Source organism: Myotis yumanensis, unplaced genomic scaffold (assembly GCF_028538775.1).
Source record: "Myotis yumanensis isolate MYYU_CA2020_CCGP unplaced genomic scaffold, mMyoYum1.0.hap1 SCAF_1, whole genome shotgun sequence".
Lineage (NCBI taxonomy): Eukaryota > Metazoa > Chordata > Mammalia > Chiroptera > Vespertilionidae > Myotis > Myotis yumanensis.
The window spans coordinates 34,845,476-34,868,095 of NW_027223752.1; the positions used below are offsets into that span (position 1 = coordinate 34,845,476).

The 22,620-nt window shown below is 38.1% G+C and overlaps 1 protein-coding gene across 1 annotated transcript in view; it reads right to left on the reverse strand.

The window, feature by feature from the left end:
* Positions 1–22,620, reverse strand: part of RAD51B (RAD51 paralog B) — a 509,814-nt gene that overhangs the window by 477,205 nt on the left and 9,989 nt on the right. Inside the window, exons 4-7 of the mRNA XM_070417839.1 lie at positions 21,587–21,703; positions 11,081–11,217; positions 2,686–2,805; positions 1,629–1,812 (exon numbers count right to left, since the gene is read on the reverse strand). Of these exons, the coding sequence (XP_070273940.1) occupies positions 1,629–1,812; positions 2,686–2,805; positions 11,081–11,217; positions 21,587–21,703 (558 nt within the window). The remainder of the gene's footprint in view (positions 1–1,628; positions 1,813–2,685; positions 2,806–11,080; positions 11,218–21,586; positions 21,704–22,620) is intronic.

Here is a 22,620-nt window from a genome sequence, read left to right on the forward strand (position 1 = left end):
TGTCATCCCCCAGTGGAGTTGCATGGACGTACTTAATTCTCCCAGCAACGATGTGACAACAAAGTGAAGTGATGTCAACCAGGGAAGCTTGCCTGAGCCCTGGTGTCCATGGTTTTTATTGGGGGGCATTCAGAAGGCACACAGGGCCTGCATGACTGACCTCGGCTATTCAGATTCCAGTCCCCAGAGTAACATAGGTGCTCACCATAAATCACATGTTTTGCATAAACTACCTAATACAGCTGGTTCTATGTGGTCCAGGGCCTCAGGCACAAAAAAACACACTTACTAGGCAGAATATCCCAGTGGCTGAGATCATCTCCCAGGAGCCAGTAGAGGACCAGTCCTGAAGACATGCCTTTCTTTGGAATATGCTGGTTTCAGCACCCCAAGCCAGCTGAGCCAGTCCTTTCCTATAAAAACTGTGAATGCATTTCTGGGCTACCTCCTTCATTTTAATATCGGTACAATATTCTGTTATATGGATGTACCACCACTAATTTAGCCAATCACCTACTCATTCATTTTTAAATTATTTCTACCTTTTTGCTCTAGTCAACAAAAAAGCAAAGTTTTATAAATTATAAAGAGCTACAAAAAATAAAGATATAATTTTTCTAGAAGTATTATCACTGAAAGATGAATTAAAGGTTTAGTCTACTGTGTGAGTTTCAGCCACCTGAATGAATAAAGGGTAGCTTTAAAAATAATCTGAGTTTACATGTGAGTGAATAAATAAAATACACTGAAGAAAAAAACTTGAAGGACTTTTCTTACCTCCTATAGTATTTGCTGTCAGTAATTAATATGAAAATTATGACAGTAAATCAAAAATTACACGATTTTCTGGAAATCACACAATAGCATTACACAATAGCAAAATATAACTCTAGAGCGTTGATGGGTTATTTACATATATCTAGAGTCTAGGATTCCTATTGTACAATCAGAGAAAGTTCATTAGACTTTCATAGAAATGCAAGCCCTGAATTTTTGTTTGTGATAAGAACAAATGTCAAAATTTGGTACATACATTCTCTTCCCTCTATCTCACAAGTCATAAACACTCTTGGTACAAATTCTTTATGTTAAAAAGATTCAAGATTTTAATTTTCTAAACACAAATCTAAAAATGATAAAATCATAACTAACTGTTATCTCAGCTTAAGGAATTTCTTATCTTCTGTTGAGATATTGCATGGCTAAGACTGAAAAGCCTGACAATATTAAATGTTGGCGAGGCTGAAGAAGCAGGACTCTCCCACACACGGGTAACGGGAATGTAACTCAGCGAACACTTGCATCTTGTAGCTCAACTACCGCTTTTGTAAGTGTCTAATCACTATGTTGTACACTTGAAACTAGTATAATATTGTATGTCAATAAATAAATAAACCTGTTCCAGGATCAAACTGTAAAAAGGATGAAATAACTTCAATAGAAGAATAAATTTAATAAGATGGTGACATTTGCTCTAGCTATTATACTTTGTACCTTTAGAAAGTCCTTTGTTTTACATTTCCTTCTAATTATATTCCTTGATATTATGTCAGTGAACTTTAATAATAATAATAATAATAATAATAATAGAATCGTAAAGAAAAAAAGAGAGAGAAAGAAAAACTTACTGGGATTGAAAATTCCTCAGCCAGATATTTCAAGGAGGCTGCTTCTCTTGCCAAGAATTTGTTCCTTTCTCTCATGTTGTCCTGAAGTTGTGTATCAAACTCCTTTCTTACCACAGAAGCAACGGAGTCAATAATCACAAGTTTAACTCCTTTTGAAATAATTTCTTCTTCTAAGGATTCAATCCTGTAAAAGTAGAATTTGTAAAATAGTAGAAAAGTTTAAGACATAATTTTTAAAAATAGGGCACTGCAAAGGTTAGCCAACTTAAAAACAAACTGTTCTTTTCTAAGTTATAGTGATGATTGCAAGTATTCAATAAACATAACTTATTTTCATATACATCTCTTCTATACATATGGCATGCTTTTGGAAATAAACCAAAATGGTTTCATTCCTTAGCCTTTGATAGTGCTAAAGCTCCAATTTTAGGGTGAAACTACTTGTGGTAGCCAGTCTCCAAAATAGCCCAGAATTCATACCCTACAGAGTCTCTCCCACCTTGTACTAGGGTTGGTCTGTGTGACCAATAGCATATGATAAAATGATGGCCTGGCATTTCTGAGAGCAGTTATAAAAGACTACAGTTTTCACCGTGGGCTCTCTCTCACCTATCCGCTCTCTCAGACACTCACTCTGGGGGAGGCGAGTTGCTGTGTTGTGAACAGCCCTATGGAGAGGCCCATGGGGTGAGGAACAGAGGCCTCTAGCTAACATCAAGGAAGGAAGGGAGGCCTTCCAGCATCTACATGAGTGACCTTGGAATTCTTCAAGGTTCTCCAATCCCAAGTGAGCCTTAAGCTGCTAAACTTTGGGGTAATTTGTTAATAGAACAACATAATTAATACACCACTTAATTAATTAAATAGAAAACATTTTATTGTGTTTTTTTCATTTTTAAAGAAATACTTCAGTTAATAGGCCATAGTGAATAAAGAATATGGAAATCATTTTATTGCTCATAAACCTAATATGTAAGGATCTTTTTCACTGAGAAACTAAAAACAGCAAAAAAATCTTCAAAGTGTTACTAAAATACTGAAATCTAAACTGGCATACCTTTGTTGAACCTCATCACAGCTGAGTTCCCGATAAAGATGAACTTTACTGCTTGTCAAAAGTAATTTTTCTTCAGTATCAAAATATCTTGGAAAACGAGATTCTGCTATCTCAATCAGTCTATGGGGGAAAAAACAGAATAATGAAAATAGTCAATGATATTTAAGGCCACATTGCTGAACCTCTAATGAATTTTACTTAGGAAACTCATAAGCCACACGGTACACTATAATGAAAGCCTCATCAACAGAGCAGGTATAAGTAAAACGGCCTAATACACAAGTCTGGAATGTAAGCCCTGCTTTATAAGCACTAAGAGTGGTTAGCAGATAGAGCATGAGACCAGCAAGGGCTTTTAATTTGCATCTAATGCCTCTCAGGTTTATCTTTCTGGGATAAATATGTTTTTTTATAAATGATATTTTGACTAGTAGCTATAATATATATTTAATAAATAAGAAAAATGCATTTTCATGAATGAAATATATTTGAACAAATATATTATCATTCAAATAATCAAATATCAATAGGTCTCCATGTCTGAGACCTAAAAGACATTTTTGTCCATTAAAACTTAATACATACAAAATAAATGTGCCCTGGCCAGTTTTGTTCAGTGGTTAGAGCATGGGCCTGTGGACCGGAGGGTCGAAGGTTCAATTTCCGGTCAGGGCATGTACTTCCAATGCGGGTTTGATCCCTGGGCCCAAGTGGGGATCATGCTGGAGGCAACCAATTGATGTGTCTCTCTCACATCAATATTTCTCTCTCTCTCTTTGTCTCTCCCTCACCTCCCGCCCTTCCTCTCTCTCCAAAATCAATGGGGGAAAATATATCCTCGGGGGAGGATTACAAAAACAAACAAACAAAAATTGCTACCCAGTAAGTCCTTGTTAAACAGAAAATTACTTTCTTCACAAATAAATGTTGTAAATAAAAAATGATTTTCTAAACACTGAATTCTGACCTCAAAGCTAGTTCTAATGCTCCATGGGGTAGGCCAAGCATAGGAGAGTGACAATTCAAACAGATCCAACTACTTCCATTAATAGTACAAGACATGGAGAGCAGCACTAGAAATTTCCGATTAAAAATATAAATCTTAGAGTATAACTGTCTCCTATTTTAAATGATACTTTATTAGCCCCATACTTAACTATCATCCAAGGGTGACTGGGAAGAAGGCCTAGAAACACAAAAACGATCCTATATTTTATGTTCCATTTAAAGACACAAAGTACAAAAGAACAGTATTTTTTCATTATTAGACAGTTAATGAGTTCCAAGAAGAAGCTGAGAACTTTAAATAGATAAACAAAATAAGTTCCTCACATATGCTATAATCAGAAATGAAAGAGAAAAATCTAAAACAGGAAGAAACATTAAAGAAATCTAGTCAATAACATTTTTAAAGCATACTTTGAACAATTTGAAAAGAAAAAAAACATTAGGTTGAACAGGAAGAGGAAAAATTATTTTAGGAGTAAGGAATGGTACTAAAAGATGTGTAAAGAGTGAGAACAAAATGGATCAAATGACCATTCAAAAGAAATTCCTAAGAAAGGCATAGGAATTTGAAAATTTTTTTTAAATAAGGTAAATGATAAAAGTAAGAAGAAATAAGATGGCATTAGAAAATGTTTTGAGGGTTTGGGAAATGTGTAAATATTTTTATTAGGACAATTATTTATTGAATTTAGTGCTAGTCAGAGAAATCAGCTAAAAAGCTCTGGTACTTGGAACCCACTTAATTTTAACAGGATAGAAATGACAACATCCATCTGAAACATAGAAGTTTTTCAAAATTTGAATGCCCAGTTGATTAGAAACCAGACTGAGAGTACCTAACTCATTGGCAACAAGTGAACAGCTGACAGACAGTAATTCTCTGCCTCCAACATTAGACTGGATTTCAACTAGTGACTCTGGAACTCCTTACTGCTCGTTCATTCCATTAACGTCCCTCAGAAGGAAAGTGGCCATGGCATGGACATGAGCTAACTTTATTCATAGTTATGCTCTCTTCTTTCCCTGATACTTTGGTGGAGAGTGGAGTTAGGGGCAATATTACTAATACCATGAAATACAGAAGCCACAGTTCTTGCTAATGATAAAATTTACTTCTGGACATTAAATATAGCAGGTACTCCATTACTAGGCAATAGGAGTATTTTCTTTCTTTCCATCCTAAAAATGCACAATTTATCTGGTTTAGTAGGAAATAAACTAAAAGAACCTTACTGACTTTAATAACCACTGGAGATGGAAGGAGGGAAATAAAATCATACAGGGTTTGAGGCAGAAGGTGTAAGTGGGATGGCGGTGGTGCCTTTAAGGTCAAGCTTAATGAGCTTAGAGACTACCTTAGGGTCAATAAACCTGAAAAACTTAGGAATTGTGCACAGAGATAAACATAATAACCATAGTTATTAGACTAAACAATTGTATCAAATGGTTATTTACATACCAGTATGCTGTGATTTTCTTTAAGTTTCTCTAAGTGATTTTTTTAATTTTAGAAAAGATTTTTTAAAATATATAAATCAAAAATATAAATGCAAAAATATATACGCCTCACATTAATCATAGCAATTTGTCATGACAATCTTCATAACAAAGATCTGTTTTGTTTGGAGCAAGCAACAGAAAAGAACCCATCTTTTGCTCCAGACATTAATTACATAAAGTTTGAAAACAATGCCATCTAGTGGGCATCTTTCAAAGACTGCACTTAGATTCATTCATTCAACAAACATTTATTGAGGACTTACTATATTGTATGCCAGGCACTGTTCTAGTGCTAACGATATGGCAATGAACAAAAACAAAACAAAAAATCTTTCCCTTGTGGAACTTACATTCTACTGAGAGAAACAAAGAAATATAGTATAAAATGCATCAGATAATAAACGCTCTAAAGAAAAGTGAACCAGTTTTAAGAGAACAGGCTGTGACAGATGGAAGCAGGTGACATTTTATGTAAAGTGGTCTGGGAAAACCTCTTTAATAAGGTGACATTTGAAAAAAACACCAAGATGGCGGCATAGGTAAACACCTGAGATTGCTGCCGCAAACAACCACTTCAAAAATACAACTAAAAGACGGAATGGACATCATCCAGAACCACAGGAAGGCTGGCTGAGGACAGACTCTTCAACTAGAAGGAAAGACAACAGCATACCGAGGCTCAAAAGAGGCACAGTGTGGAAAATTTAAAGGTACGGAGGTGTGCTCGAAAAGCGGGCTGGTGGCTGAGTACGTGGTTGTCGTTTTCAATCAGGAGGGAGTCTCAGACTCTGAGCTCCAGATCCGGGCGAGTCTCTAGGGACTCAGACTCAAACGGGAGAAGCGGGATTGTCTGGCATCAGTTGAAATGTGAGGGCAGCTTTCTCTCCGAGATTTGCAGCCGTTGCTGGGGTTCTGAGAAGCAGAGCCTCTGGGAACGGGACTGAGAGCAGCCATAACTGCTCCCTCTGCCCGCCCTGTTGATCCCGCCCCACCCAAGCCCTGCGCAGAGCCATTTGCCGGATTGCCTCAGGCAAAGGCTAGATTAGCACCTCCCAGAGGACAGAAGTTTTCCACACAGCTGATTCTCACAGCCAGTTGGCCTGGTGGTCAAATCCCTCTAGTATTAACTACAACAATCAAGGCTTAACTAGAACAAGACTGCGCACAAAGACCACAAGGGGGTGCACCAAGAAAGCATAAAAGATGCGGAGACAAAAAAACATGACAGAAATGGAGGATATGGAGCTAAAAAACACAATTTTGAGGGCTTGCAATAATGTGCTAGAAGCAGCCAATAAACTTGATGAGAGCCTCACGAAAACTAATGAGACCCTCGATGCTATGATAAAGAACCAACTAGAAATTAAGCATACATGGACTGAAATAAAGAATATTATACAGACACCCAATAGCAGACCAGAGGAGCGCAAGAATCAAGTCAAAGATTTGAAATGCGAAGAAGCAAAAAACACCCAACCGGAAAAGCAAAATGAAAAAAGAATCCAAAAATACGAAGATAGTGTAAGGAGCTTCTGGGACAGCTTCAAGCGTACAAACATCAGAATAATAGGGGTGCCAGAAGATGAGAGACAGCAAGATATTGAAAACCTATTTGAAGAAATAATGACAGAAAACTTCCCCCACCTGGTGAAAGAAATGGACTTACAGGTCCAAGAAGCGCAGAGAACCCCAAACAAAAGGAATCCAAAGAGGACCACACCAAGACACATCATAATTAAAATGCCAAGAGCGAAAGACAAAGAGAGAATCTTAAAAGCAGCAAGAGAAAGAGACTCAATTACCTACAAGGGAATACCCATACGACTGTCAGCTGATTTCTCAACAGAAACTTTGCAGGCCAGAAGGGAATGGCAAGAAATATTCAAAGTCCTGAATACCAAGAACCTACAACCAAGATTACTTTATCCAGCAAAGCTGTCATTCAGAATTGAAGGTCAGATAAAGAGCTTCACAGATAAGGAAAAGCTAAAGGAGTTCATCACCACTAAACCAGTATTATACGAAATGCTGAACGGTATCCTTTAAGAAGAGGAAGAAGAAAAAGATAAAGATACAAATTGTGAACAACAAACATGCATCTATCAACAAGTGAATCTAAGAATCAAGTGAATAAATAATCTGATGTACAGAATGAACTGGTGATTATAATGAATCAGGGACATAGAAAGGGAATGGACTGACTATTCTTGGCGGGGAAAGGGGAATGGGAGATGCAGGAAGAGACTGGACAAAAATCGTGCACCTATGGATGAGGACAGTGGGTGGGGAGTGAGGGCAGAGGGTGGGGCGGGAACTGGGAGGAGGGGAGTTATGGGGGGGGGAAAAAAAAGGGGAACAAATGTAATCTGAACAATAAAGATTTAATAAAAAAAAAATAAGGTGACATTTGAGCAAAGGTTTAAGGGAGACAAAAAATAATGAACCATGTGGCTGTCCAGTGGAACAGTGCATAGGAAGAGAGAATGATAAGTGCAAAAGTCCAGTGTAAGAAGATGCCTGGAGCATTTGAAAATAACAAGGAGGCTAACGTAGCTGAAACACAGAAAGCAAGAGGGAGAATAAAAAGAAATAAGGTCAGAGGGCTAGCCAGGGAGCAAAACACACAAGATCCTTGGGTCTGTGGGTTTTATTTGGATTATATTTAGTAAAAGCCTAGGAGTAGGACAGACATAGCCAGACTTCTTCTCTTTATAAAGAAGCACTCGAAATACCAAATGAAGAAGAGGCTATAGATGGGCAAGGGTGCAAGTAAGATCAGCAAGTGCAGTAGTCCAGATGGGGTCTTGAACTAGAGAATAGCTCACGTGATTAGAAGTAACTGAACCCAAGATACAGTTCAAAAGAGAAGCTGAGTGGATTTCTGGACTAACTGGTCAGCATCTGGAAGAACGGAATTAACCACTCACTGAAGTGGAGAACAATGGATTCGAATCAAGGTTTTTGTCATTATTTCCTTGTTACTTCACAGCTTTTGTATAAATGGAAAGTTAAAAGCTTTAGCCCTAGCCAGTTTGGCTCAATGGATAGAGCATTGGCCTGCGGGCTAAAGGGTTCCTCGCTCGATTCCGGTCAAGGGCACATACCTGTTACAGGCTCCTCCCTAGCCTAGGCCCTGGTCGGGGTACAAACCAATAGATGTGTTTCTCTCACATTGATATTTCTCTCTGTCTTTCTCTCTCTCTCTTCCACATTTTCTAAAAATCAATGGGAAAATATCCTCGCGTGAGGATACAAGAAAATAATAAAAATAATTTTTTTAAGTTTTATATTAGTGACCACAAGCCAACTTGAAATAAAACATATTCTTGATGGAAAAAAAAGTCCTTTTAGTGTGCTGAAATACAAGTTCATGGTTTTTCAAAGCTTCTTGTACATATGTAATATTTTCCTGTTCATTATTTAATATGTACTTGTTCAGCATTGTGAGATTACTAAACATAATCATGTGAATCTATTAGTACCTTACAGATTCCAGCAAATTCCAAAGTTCTGTTTTAGTAATAGTAAGTACGTAAAACTAATTTCCGTCTTCTATCCTAGAAACTCTTCATGATCTCCCTTCATACCAATTCACCTAGATTCACAAATGATAAGGCAGCTGAAGTTGGACTAAGGAGAACCTAGCCAGATTCATGAAACCATCTAAAAAAAATGGCAAGGGAATTTATCTCCCCTATTTACCTCCTACCCAAAGATTCTGGATTTGTACCAACTAGCAAATAGGTGACTAAGACCACACTAGTACTGCCTTCAAAATCAGCCCAAGTCATGGCTGGCCACTACCCCTCTATACCTCCCTCTTGATACACTGATTCAGAAAGAGTGACACTTTACATAGTCTGGCAGGAATTAAAGGGGCTGGCTTGCCGGTGTGGCTTGGTGGTTGAGCATCAGCCTATGAACCAGAAGGTCACAGTTCGATTCCTGGTCAGGGCACATGCTCGGGTTATGGGCTCAATCCCCTGTGGGGGGTGGGCAGGAGGCAGCCAATCAATAATTCTCTCTCACTGATGTTTCTATCTCTCTTTCCTTCTCCCTTCCTCTATGAAATCAATGAAAATATATTTTTAAATAAATAAATAATAAAGGGCACTGGCTTTGGGATACCTGACACCCTCAGAAGTGACATGCATACTAAGTACAGCAACTCCTTCAGACCTAAGCATGGCCATGGCTTCCACACAGCACCAATACAACACATACCTCTCCTGTGTATACTTAGTTATGACCCACAATTTTACATTTTTGTGATTATTTGATTGGCTTCTTCCCCTTTTGGACTACATCTTCTTCCTAGTTTTCAAAGCTTTTCTGATTTCATGACAACTCAAGAATGTCTACTTCTACTTCATAATATTCCGATACTATACCCTACCTCCCTGTGTCCCCTTCCAGGGTCCTGGGTCCCATCTCTTTCTTCCCCTCTTCCCTCAGTGTTCCTCACATGTCTATTTGTAGTACTAAGACTCAGCTTTTTAAAATATGTTTTTTAAATTGACTTTAGAGAGAGGAAGGGACGGGGAGAGAGAGATAGAAAAGCCTATGGGCTGCTTCCTGCATGCTCTTTACTGATGTTCAAGCCCGCAACTCAGGCCAGAATCCACACAGACCTGGCTAAAATATACAGTGAAACCTCATTTCTCGAACATCTCCCATCTTGAACAATTTGGTTCTCAACCAAATTGTTCACCAAAACTTCTTGGTTGTCAACCAAAATTTCAGTTTTCAACCTGACAACCCTTTCACGCTGATACTTCAGGAACAAAACAAATTGCTGACAAACCTGTGGTATATACTTACTAGTACAAAGAATAGGTACCCAAGAGATGTAAAACAAAGCAAATAAACTCTAATCAAAATAAACCATTTGGAACATATCTGGTCAGGGAATATGTTTTGATTTAAATAGTATTCCTTGAGAGAAATAAGAAAGAGATCTGATTCACAATAACATAGTGAGAGAAAGACTCACTATACCTATAATATAACTTGACCAAGAGAACAGAATAGAATCAGTCTCTAGATCAGTGATGGCGAACCTATGAACTCATTTTTTTGGTTGATTTTTCTTTGTTAAATGGCATTTAAGTATATAAAATAAATATCAAAAATATAAATCTTTGTTTTACTATGGTTGCAAATATCAAAAAAATTCTATATGTGACACGGCACCAGAGTTAAGTTAGGGTTTTTCAAAATGCTGACACGCCAAGCTCAAAATGTTCACCATCACTGCTCTAGATGGACAAGAACTCCTGCTCATGACTATCAACTAGAACAAGGAAAGATGAGGACCAGACTTAGGTTCAGGTGTGTAGAAATACACACATGACTAAGTGCCTCTCTCGTGGAATGTTAAAGGTCTTTTCCAAACTAAGAAAATCTTTTCTTTCCAAGCAAAGATGCACTTACTATCAGTGTGTTTCTTACAGTGAATGCCATACTATTTCAAAGGCTAACGTGAAATACTTCGCAATCAAAAAAATGTTTTGAAATTTGCAATTTTTCTATTCACTAATATTTTACTTCCAACTAGAAATTAGTTACAAAGCAGCTTACCTGTCTTTCTTATTAATTTTCCCTCGTCCCCACTTCCCACTTACATTTCTCCCTCTTTCTGAACTTCTTTCTTCTTGACTTTCTACAAAACACACCTTATCCCAGAACCTCACTTAAACCAATAAAGGGATAGAAAAGGTAAAAGGAAACTGCTCCATCCATGGTAAAAGGACAATTCCTTTAAAACAGTGTCTAAATTCTGTGTTCTCAAAAAAAAGAAGTAAATGTCAACCTGTTTACAAATGTTATATGCTAATATATGTTACAAAACTGAAGTATTATAATGGAAAATAATAAAATCTCCTACCTTTCAGCACTAAATGCTGATTCTGTGTCAATGTACACAACAGCTCCTTCTAATCCTCCCATGTTGGTGGGTAATGTGGCCAAAACACTCATCATTATACAAAATTGAGTTTTCCCACAACCTGGTGGACCTGTAATCTAAAAAAAAAAAAAAATCTGTAATCACAAGCAAACTCCTTTAAGAACTTGCCACAAACATAGGACAACTAATCTGGATTGCCAGAGATGTCCACTGTATATAATGAATTAACTTCTCCCCAATGCATCTGGATTGGTTCTCTTGTAGTTTGAGTCTTAACTCTGAATTCTTTCTTAGCCAGAACTCAAGTACCAAGATTTGGTCTGACTCCATCGGTCTAACACCTGGTGCTGTCTTGCTGCCAACAGTTGCTTAGGTCTTTTCACTCTCATAAAAAAATTAATACTTTCAGTGGAGGAATGATAATAATGAAATTATATTATCTATAATAATAAAAGCGTAATATGCCAACTAGACCGGACGTCCTTCCAGACGACCTTCTGGACAAAGCCAGGACTGCGAGGGAAGCCCTGGTCCTGGTGCCTGCCAGCAGCCGGAGGGAAGCCCGGGTTCCGGGTACCAGAGGGAAGCCAGTGCCGGCTGCTGGGGGAAGGAAGGCCTACTCTTGCACAAATTTCGTGCATCAGGCCTCTACTTTTTTAAATATTGACTTAAATATTTTGCAATTCAGTGATTGAAATGTCAGGACCTAAGTTCTGCTTATTTCAGTACTTAATTGTAATGGCTGTATAGTAGGGAAGGGCTTGATTGCAAATATGCAAGGACTGAAATTAAAGTAGTATGTCATTGTTGTACTTACTAAGTCAGTATTTTTATTTTTCAATAAATTCCATTAGTTAGTTCTTGTTGAATTTTGGCTAATAAATGTCTGTCTTCCCTCCTATCAATGTTCTTACAAACTAATCAAAAGATATTGCATTTTTAACAATTGGTTTAGAAATCAACTGAAACTATTTGGAAGATTTTCAACAGTATAAAAAATATTGTTATAAGTTTTTTACAGTGTGCAGATGGCAAAGTTTTCATTAGACACGCATATCTTTGACAACAAAAATCACATTGCAAAAGAAACATTTCCAAGCAATGACAAAAAACAGTCTCTCTGCATTTTAATTTCTATCTTTAAAAAGGCTATTACTATCTCACTTATTGTTGAAACATCACTTTTACTTGGAAGGAATGGAGTAAGAGTGTTCGGTTGGTTGGCTGGTTGGTTTTTAACCTGCTATGAAGCATGTAACGTAGCCACTGGTCATAAGAAAAAGTGGGCAAATTTGACATATCACCTTTTCATTAAAAAAAAAAAAAAAAATTGCCCATCTTTAAATTCAACAGCTCTTTTACAATCTTTGCTGGGAGATATCCAAAGAAGCTCTCATCATTCAAATGAACTTCATGGTCACTCCCCATCTCATTACAGAGTACTATAGAAATTCCATGCGTTACCAGTCAGCTTTATATAAAATTAACAACACTGATATCATTTCCAAGCACTGTCACACATCTGACATCCAGATAAAAATTAAATTTCATTATTTTTCAGGTTTACTTAGTAGGTTAAAACATTTCAACATTAATAATTTTTAGCTTCAGATAGTTTAGCTCCAAATTCTAGCAGCCAAACCACAAAATTTCAAGTTGTGTTCTGTTCCCAGGTTCAACTCCAATGTGGTTAGAGAGAGAGAACATGCCAAACCAGAATAGTCTAAGTTATTTGCTTCTTGGAAACTCAGAATGAATACAACGTTTACACACAGAAGACACCAGTAAAGTACAATTAGCTTCAGATAGTTAGAGCCTGCGTTTCCAACCTGCCTGAGAAATGCAAAAGAACTGAAAGGAAATAACCAGTTGTGAAGACCACTCAAATACCAAATACAAAGGATTAACAAGTGGTTTAATAATTGACTTATTCATTGATTTAAAGAGGAAAGAGAATTATTCCCAAGTAAAGAAGTCTAACTGTACTAAAGTAAAAATGAAGCCTAGTCATTTTAATCTTAACTGAGATTAAATGGTTGAGATGAACGTGAAACCCAGACCTGTTTGGACCCAAACTCTTAACCATGTTTGTTCTTCCCACATTCAAGATGGGGGCAGCTGAAAGCCCACTACTTTACAGAAGACAATTTAAGGACTGCCTGCTTCTGATCTGAGAAAAAAGCAAATGGAAACTTTTTTTTTAATGACCACTCCCAAATCCCCAGGGTCTAACTATTTGTCTCCATTTGCTCTACAATTTTGTAGAAATATGATTAGGTCTTCAGACCTACAGAATTCATTTTAAAAATAATGAACCCTCTAAATCCTAAAACCAACAAAAAGCTCAGAAAGGCCAGGTAGCACTTTGTCTTGTAAAAGAAACATCGATCTTAAATTACTTTACACCAACATGTGGAAGGTTTTATATCTTGGGTTCTCTCCACCAGTTCCTCTTATTTCATATTGACAACTGCTGTTTTTTAAGTAAATGGGAAGGGAGGGAAAAAGAGAAGGCAGGGGAACAAATCCGAAAAAAAGGCAAGAGGACATGGAAATGACAAGGGCCCCAAGTTTCACATCTAAAAAAAAAAAAAATTGAACAGTATCAACAGTTATAATCATTCAACACTCAATTAACATGTGCCATGTGAAAGACTCTACAAAACCTTTACAGAGAAAGATGTCAAATCAGTGAGTAAGTGAAAAATTGGGAACTATAATGCAATCAACCACATATGCTAAATTCCTGCAGACACATGATTATCCTGCCGTTCAAAACACTACAGTCAAGGAACGCCAATTAGAAATCTCTCCCTAGTGTTCCTGCTGCTGCTACTGTTGTACACGGAGTTGACCTGACCCTTCCGCAGCTGAGGGAGGCCACCTTGACCGCCTGCAGACCCATGAGCAAGAAAAGCAAACTTTGCTGTTGCTGTAAGAGTGTAAGCAACCAAAATTGACCAACAAGACAATTATGTCTTACACTTCACTGTTTACGCTTTTCTATTACGCATCTGGCCCTTGTAGGCATTTGGATTTACAACCCCTGTGATCCTATAGGCTACAGCTCACTCTGTCGAAGAGAAAGAAAAAGGACTGTCATATTTAACCGTTCGGGGGAAAGATGAGGATGCCAAAATAGGACTCTGGCACCTTGCCTCTACCTTTTTGGGACAGGATAGTCATTTCCAAAGCAAAACTGCCTCACCCAAGGACTCCCGGTCTCCTGCAATCATGAACAAAGCGAATAATGTAGAAATGTGCTACAGTGATTCTTATTACTCAGAGCAAGGATCTAATCATGACTCAAATGCTATGAAGATTTGGCAGTGCTTCCCGGGTTTACTTTCCCAGAGGGACTCTTGAACTAAGATAGGTAGATGTTACATCTCTTTTTGCTAACTTGAGTTTGGGCCCGTTCTCTAGTCCTGTAATCTCTGGATTACAATATGAAAATACCTTTTTTGATGATCCTTTAAACACAATCTTAAATTTACCTAATCACATTAGCATCTTTGTTAGGCATTCTCAGGAGGGATGATACTAACCCAAGGATGAAACTTGGTTTGATATACATACAGTACATAAACTAGTATACAGTATATGTGTAGTATTCACATCTCATGGCATGGCGGGGGTGATTAAGGGGAAAAGTCTATAAACTCCTTAGGGGCAATAATGAAAATAGGATTGAGAAACACTGGTCTGACCTCTATTATTCTCATATGGCAAAGCCACCACCACATGGTGTGATCTCCACATAATGTAAACTTTTAAAGTTTAAACTTGAAACATACCTTGCTACCAATATTCAGTTATAACAAATGAAGAATTACCTGCTTATATATTCCTCTACTGCTTCTGCTTTTGGCAGGAGCAGCGCTTCTCTAGCTCCACTTTTAATCTTGGTCTGTAACTGAATATACACAGATTCGGTGAAGTTCTCATAAATCAAAACCAATGATAAATAAATCAGGGAATTTTGATATTAGAGTCAGGAAGGAGCAGCCATACAAATGATAGCAGAATATTTCCAGATTTTCTTCCTCCCTCAGTCATCTCCAGGCCCAGCCCAAGTTGACTCAACCAGTTGCCTTATCCCTCACCTCCACCGGATCTACCTTCTACCTGATGTTTGGGACTCTAGGCTTGACCTCTTAACCAGAAACAAAGAGTGTGCAATGCAATTCATTAGACATCTCCATTGATATCTGTATTCCTTCTCCATTGCTCTGTAACAGATTACCACAACCTTAACAGCTTAAAACAACACCCATTTATTATCTCACAGCTCTGTAGGTTAGCAGTCCTGATGGGCTGGCCTGGCTTCTTAGCTCAGTCTCCCAAGGCCAAAATCAAAATGTCAGCTGAGCTAGGATTCCATGTGGAGACTGGGGGAGGGGAGGGTGTAGAATCACCTTCCAAGCTCATTCAGGTCATTGGCAAAATCCACTTCTCTGCAATTGTGGGTCTGAGCATCCTGTTTCCGTTTTGGCTGTCATTTGAAGGCTGCTCATTGCACCTAGAGGCCCCTTCTCACATTCCTTCTCACATGGCCCCTTCCACCTTCATGTTTTGGATCCTCATGTTTTGAATCCTTCTGGCTTTCCCCTCTTCTTTAGCCAGAGAACGCTCACTGCTCTTAAGGGCTCATGGGCTTAGACTGGGATAACCTCCCTATCTTAAAGTCATCTGTGCCATATAACAGACCATAACTGTGGGAGCAATATCTCATCACATTCACAGGTTACAGGGATTACAGCAGAACATCTGTAGAAGGACATTTTCGAAATTCTGCTTACCACAAAATCTCAAGGAAGAGAGAGGCAATAAATTAAACACACACACACACACACACACACACACACACACATATACACATACATGCATACATCTATAATAATAAAAGCGTAATATGCTAATTAGACCGGACCTCCTTCTGGACGACCTTCTGGAGGAAGCTGGGGCTGCAAGGGCCGAGGCAAGCCGCCACGGCTGGGAGGACCACGGCAAGCTGCGACCAACCTGTGGGCTGTGGCAGGTGGGCAGGGAAGCCTGGGTCCCGGGTCCCGGGTCCCAGGTCCCGGGTGCCTGCCAGCCAGAGGGAAGCCAGGGTGCCAGGTGCCAGAGGGAAGCCAGTGCCGACAGCTGGGGGAAGGAAGGCCTACTCTTGCACGAATTTTGTGCATCGGGCCTCTAGTACATATATAAACACACAAACACATGTACAGCAGTATAGTGATAGCCAGCCTCTAAGAAGGACCCTGTGATCCTCACTTTGGTAGTCACGCCCTCCCACACTGTATGGGGTGTGCCTGTGTGAGCAACAGAACACAGCAGAAGTGATGGTCTACAACTTCAAGGCTAAGCCATAAAAGCCAGTGCCGTGTCTAGTTTGTGCTCGTAGACCACCTACTCTAGGGAAGGTCAGGTGCCACGTCAGGAAGACACTCAAGCAGCCCCGTGGAGAGGTTCATGTGGCCAATGACGAGGCCCCTGCCGACAACCAGCACCGACTCCCAGCCAGTAAGGAGGCCATCTCCAAAGCATCTCCCCCAGCACCAGTCACGTTTCCAGAGGGCAGGCGGCTTCAGCTAATATCTTTACTGTAACCTCAGGAGACTGTAACAGGAAACACCTAACGAAGCTGCTCCTGCATTCCTAACTCACAGAAACTGTGAGAGAAATATGTATTATTGTTTTTAGGCACTAAGCTTTGAAATGATTTGTTAAACAGCAATATATAACAAAAATAATATATAGATAAATAGATACATAGACATTAGAGATATACAACTTTAAAGACATGTAATAAAAACACTCCTAAAGTAAAAGAATTACTGGTATTCATTAAAAAAATAAATTAAGTAGAAAAATCATATTCTTTAAATGTGCTATTTTGATGATTTGAAAAAAAAAATGGCATACAAATACTGTAAAATAAATACTATACCCTGCAATAGCAATAACATTAGAAGTTCCTAAAATTTTAGGTTATTCAAAGATCAATAAGTATAAGAGAGGCAGCAGAAAACAAGCATTATAGTAAACAAGCACTATATACTAGTATGTGCTAAAAAATAAATAAATGAAAACAAATTCTTTCAATCAACTAATAGTTATTAAGTACCCTCTACCTGTCCTAATACTGTAGATGTAGTAAGAAGAAAAAGATGTAATCCCTGCTCACTTGAAATTTATTCTCCAATGAGGAAGACATATATTAACTAATTTCACAATCAGCAAAACTGTAATGGTGACAAGGGCTACATAGAAGAACTATAGTACACGGTTCAGTTCTCCAGGAATATGTGATATTTCTACATGTGTTAATTTAACACAGTGGTTCCCAAACTTATTTGGCCTACCGCCCCCTTTCCAGAAAAAATATTACTCAGCCCTTGGAAATTAATTTTTTTTAAATTTTAATAGCAGTTACTCATCGCCCCCAAATGCACCTGTGGCCATCACCGCCCCCCTGGATCGCTGCAGCGCCCACTGGGGGGCAGTAGCGCCCACTTTGGGAATCACTGATTTAACATAATAAAATAGGCTCAAAATATCAAAAGTATAAAGTAACATAACTATAAGTAAACTTGTCAACTTGACAATATAACATACTAATTTAAGAGTCTGACCTGATAGATTGGAGGATTCCAAAACTTTATTTTATTTTTTTTTTAAATATATTTTATTGATTTTTTACAGAGAGGAAGGGAGAGAGACAGAGAGTTAGAAACATCGATGAGAGAGAAACATCGATCAGCTGCCTCCTGCACATCTCCCACTGGGGATGTGCCCGAAACCCAGGTACATGCCCTTGACCGGAATCGAACCTGGGACCCTTCAGTCTGCAGGCCGAGGCTCTATCCACTGAGCCAAACCGGTCTCGGCGGATTCCAAAACTTTAAAGTTTGAAAGCTACCACTAAGGAAATGAAGAAACAAGCCACAGATTGGAAGAAAATAATTGCAAATCGTATATCTGATAAAGGACTTTACATATCCAGAATATATAAAAAATTTTTATAACTCAATAACAACAAAACTAACAGCCAATCAAAAAATAGGCAAAAGATTTGTATAGACATTTCACTAAAGAAAATATACACATGGCCAGGAAAATGCAAATTAAAACCACAATGAAATAAAACTGCACACCCATTAGAATAGCTAAAATAAAAAATATTCTGCTAAGTCTTGGTGAGAATGTGGAGAATCAAACCAATCATGCATTGCTGGTGAGAGTGTAAAATGGTTCAGCCACTTGTAAAGCAGTCTGACAGTTTCTAAATATTAAACACACACCTATCATGTGATCTAGCCATTCTATTCCTAGGAATCCACCCAAGAGAAACAAAAACCTATGTTCACACAAAGACATGTCTGTGAATGTTCACAGCAATATTATTCCTGATGGACCACAATCCTAGTGTCCATCAACTAGCGGTGGATAAACAAAACTGGATTGTGGTGATGAGTTCATGTAAATTTACTAATTGAATTAGACAGTTACAATGGTTGAATTTTATAGTATTTAAATTATACCTTAATAAAATTATGTTTTTAAATAGCCAAATGACTTATGAAAAGATATTTAAGCTCACTAGAAATCAGGAAAATTAAACCTAAGGTCACAAAGATGGGCAGAAATTAGTAAGTCTTATAATACCAAGACAAGGAAATATGGAGCAAGAGGAATTCGTGCACATCCGCTCGTAGGAACGTAAATAGACACAACCACTCTGAAATACAATTTGCCCTTATTCTGCAAAGTTACACATGTACATACCCTATAAGGAGCAAATCACTCCACAGTAGATACCCTAGACAGGGGCCAGATGGGAACATTTTAGGCTTTGTAGACCATGAGGTCTCTATCACAACTAACTCAACTCTGCCTTATAGTCACAGACAAAATGTAAATAAATGAGCACAGCTGTGTTACAATAAAACTTTATTTACAAAAACAGGCAGTGAGCCAGGTCTGACGACTGGGCAGTAAGTAGTTTGCCAATCCCTGCCCGACAGAAATATCTGTACATGTGATCCAGGAGACATGTGCAAGGTTCACAGAACTTATTTACATTAGTAGCAAACGGGAAGCAACCCAAATGTTCATTCACGAGAAGGAATAAATGAATTGTAGCATGTTTTCAAAATGGAATCTGATACAGCAGTGAATTATACTCTTGCTACCTGCAACAACATGCATAAATCTTAGAAAACAATACTAAGTTAAAGAAGCAGTCAGAAGAGATACAGTATGATTTAACCACAGATTTATGATTTAATAGAGCTCAAAAATAAGCAAAACTAAGTAAAATGTTATGCCTCTAGTGTACATAGGTGGTAAAGGTATAGGAAACTACAGGGGGAATAGAGAATGGCAGAAATTCAGGATGGAGGTTATCTCCCAGCAGAAGGACAAAGATCAGGGCAGAGTCCACAGCTAGTGTCAATGGTCTGGGTATTGTTCTGCTTCTTATATTAGCTCATGGGCTCCAGGAGTTCACAACTTACACATGCAGGATATACTTAAATCTGTATACATAAAATAAATATTTTGTTTTTTAATAAAAAGTAAACAGAAATACTCCTATATTCAGCTGCAAACTCCCAAGAAGATGGAAGGCCTTTGGCTGAAACAAAAATTAGAGAATTTGCCACTAATAAATAGTCAGAGATTTCTATTCCAATTCAGCCCAGCAGATCATGAAAAAAAAAAAAAAAACCACTTAAAAATAGCTTGTAAGCCCTGACCAGTTTGGCTCAATGGATAGAGCGTCGGCCTGTGGACTGAAGGGTCCCAGGTTCAATTCCGGTCAAGGGCATGTACCTTAGTTGCGGGCATATCCCCAGTGGGGGGAGTGCAGGAGGCAGCTGATTGATGTCTCTCTCATCAATGTTTCTAACTCTCTATCCCTCTCCCTTCCTCTCCGTAGGAAAAAAAAAATCAATAAAATATATATTTTTTTAAAATAGCTTGTAACTACAACTTGGATTCAGAAAGAATTGATAAAAACTGAGTGAAAAGTATTGAAAATTATTCTAAAACTTAAGAAATAAAAAGGAGTTATTGGTTAATCTTCCTTATATCAATTTTTTGTTATTTAAATAAGTTTATAACTGTGGGTCACTATTGTTCTAAACTTATTCAAGTAAAAGTCCAACTAAATCACAAAAATATTATATAAAAATAGAATTCTGGCACCATCTGGTGGCGGTACTCTGCAACAGCAGGTTCTAATTTTATTTTATTTTTTAAGTTACTTCACTCATTCATTTACCAACTATCTAATAGGCAAATACTGGGCATAGTATACACACCTTTTTTAATCCTTCCTGGAAGACAGGAAATAAGATATAGTTCCGTATCTGAAACAGGGTTTTAGATCTTTAAGGAAAAAAATTTACAGTTAAATTTATGACTATCGGCACGTAAGAGTGCTCCTGTTTAGAAGTCTGCTTAAAGTATCCACACCCCTGTAACTCTCAGGTAAGAAGTCCCTCAGGAGTGTATTGGTAAATATAGTCTATCAATTCACCACATCAGGACCAGTGAGCAAACCAATGCAGTTTTCAAGGAAAAGAACTGGTTTTTAAATGTCTTCAAATCCTTTCTTGATACTTCTTCCTTCAAAGGTAGAGCCTAATTTCCCTTTCCTTGAACTTGGGCTGGACTTACTGACTCACTTCTAAGACAATGTGGCAGAAGTAATGATGTGTAACTTCCACAGTCAAATCATCAAAGTCATGGCCACTTACATCTAGCCTTCTTTTGGATCATCCATCCTGTTGCAAGTCAGCCCTCATGTCATGAGAAGGCTCAAAGCAGCCTGGGAAGGAACTGTGACCTCCTGTCAACACCAGCACCAACTTCCCAGTCCTGAGTGAGTCCCCTTGGAAACAGCCGCCAGCCCCACCAAACCTCCAGACACCGCATTCCTCGCCAAGGTCACCAAGCGAAGCCATTCCCAAAGAAACAAAACCAGTATGTGCTCTTTGTTTTTTGAGCCGCTTAGTTTTGAGGTAATTTGTTACTCAACAGTATATAACTAAGATCTATCACTTCCTGGAACCAAATTCTATCCTCAACAGGAAATAAATATAGCTCATTTCAGTTTAACTCTGTAATTTTCCCACATGTCAATAAAATTTCAAATTTTCTTTCCTAATACACTAAGTCAGTGATTCTTTTTTAATTCCTCCAAATTGTTTAATATTATTTCATAATATTCATCTCTTTCCAAGTTAATTCAAACAAACAGCAACCAAACCAGACCAGTCAGTCAACAAGGATTTTTTTAAACATCTTTTTGCAGAGCAACTATACTGGACACTGAGTAGAAAACCATGTCCTGGGTGTTTATAATTTAATTCAGATTAATATTCAAGGAAGAACGTGTTTTTTTTAACTAAAGTTTTTCCCCTGCTCTGAAAGTAATAGTTTAATGAAAGAAGGTTCGGAAAGTGTCTCCTTTACCTCTGTGAGGGATCCGCAAGCTACACCACCATGCAGGGCTTCATCCAAAGCAGAAAGGGTTGTAGGTAAGAATGCTGACGAGAGGGCAGCAGACCTCTGTGCCTTTATCTCATAAGCCTGAACGAGAAAAAGATTAAGTTCTTTTCAACCTCCATCTCTATTCAAAAACATAAACCAACTCCAAACCTCAAATTGTAGCAGTTAGAACGCCAATTCCATCTTTCCATCCTCTATAATTTGTTTGTTCGACAAATATTTATCTTTGCCAGGGACTGAACTAGATTATAGGGATATGATTCAACAGACAGAGCCCCTGCCCTCACAGTACTTATAGTCAACCATCAGGACTAGGAACTGGGCAATTTCTATACAATTAATAAGAGATACTGTGAAAGGGAAAGTGGAGACATAAAGACAGTTCTCCTGACCTGGACTGTATAATCCAGGAAGACTTCCTGGAAGAGCTGGACTAAGCTAAAATCTGAAATAGCTGTTGGACAAGCAAAGAAAGTGTTCATGTTCCCGCCAAAGAGAAAATGTACAAAGAAAGGTCAAGAAGCAATAAAAGGAGGAAATGGAAACTAACAAAAACTACAAAAAATAAAGACTTCATTAAGAACAGCTGAAAGATGGTGTGTGGTTGAGGTGTGAAAAGCAATGAGGCTGGAGAAATAAGCAGGGGCCAAATCATAAAGAGCCTTGTTGAAGTTTAGAGTTTATGCTGACAGCAACAGAATGACATGATCAATTTGTCATTTCAAACCGAGGTTGGTTTGTGAGGAATGGCTAAAAGGCAGGTGTGGTAGGCTGAGAAATATCCACATCCAACCCTTGGAACCTGGGAATGCTACCTTATTTGGAAAAAGGACCTTTGCAGATGTGATTAATGTGATTACCTGCCCACTAGTAACGTATGAGTATGCTTGCCTCTTGCAATCTCTACCATTAAAGAGTTCATTTTTATGAATGAAATTTTATGAATGAAATGAAACCATAAAAATGCATTCATGCAATAAACTAGAGGGCCTACTGAT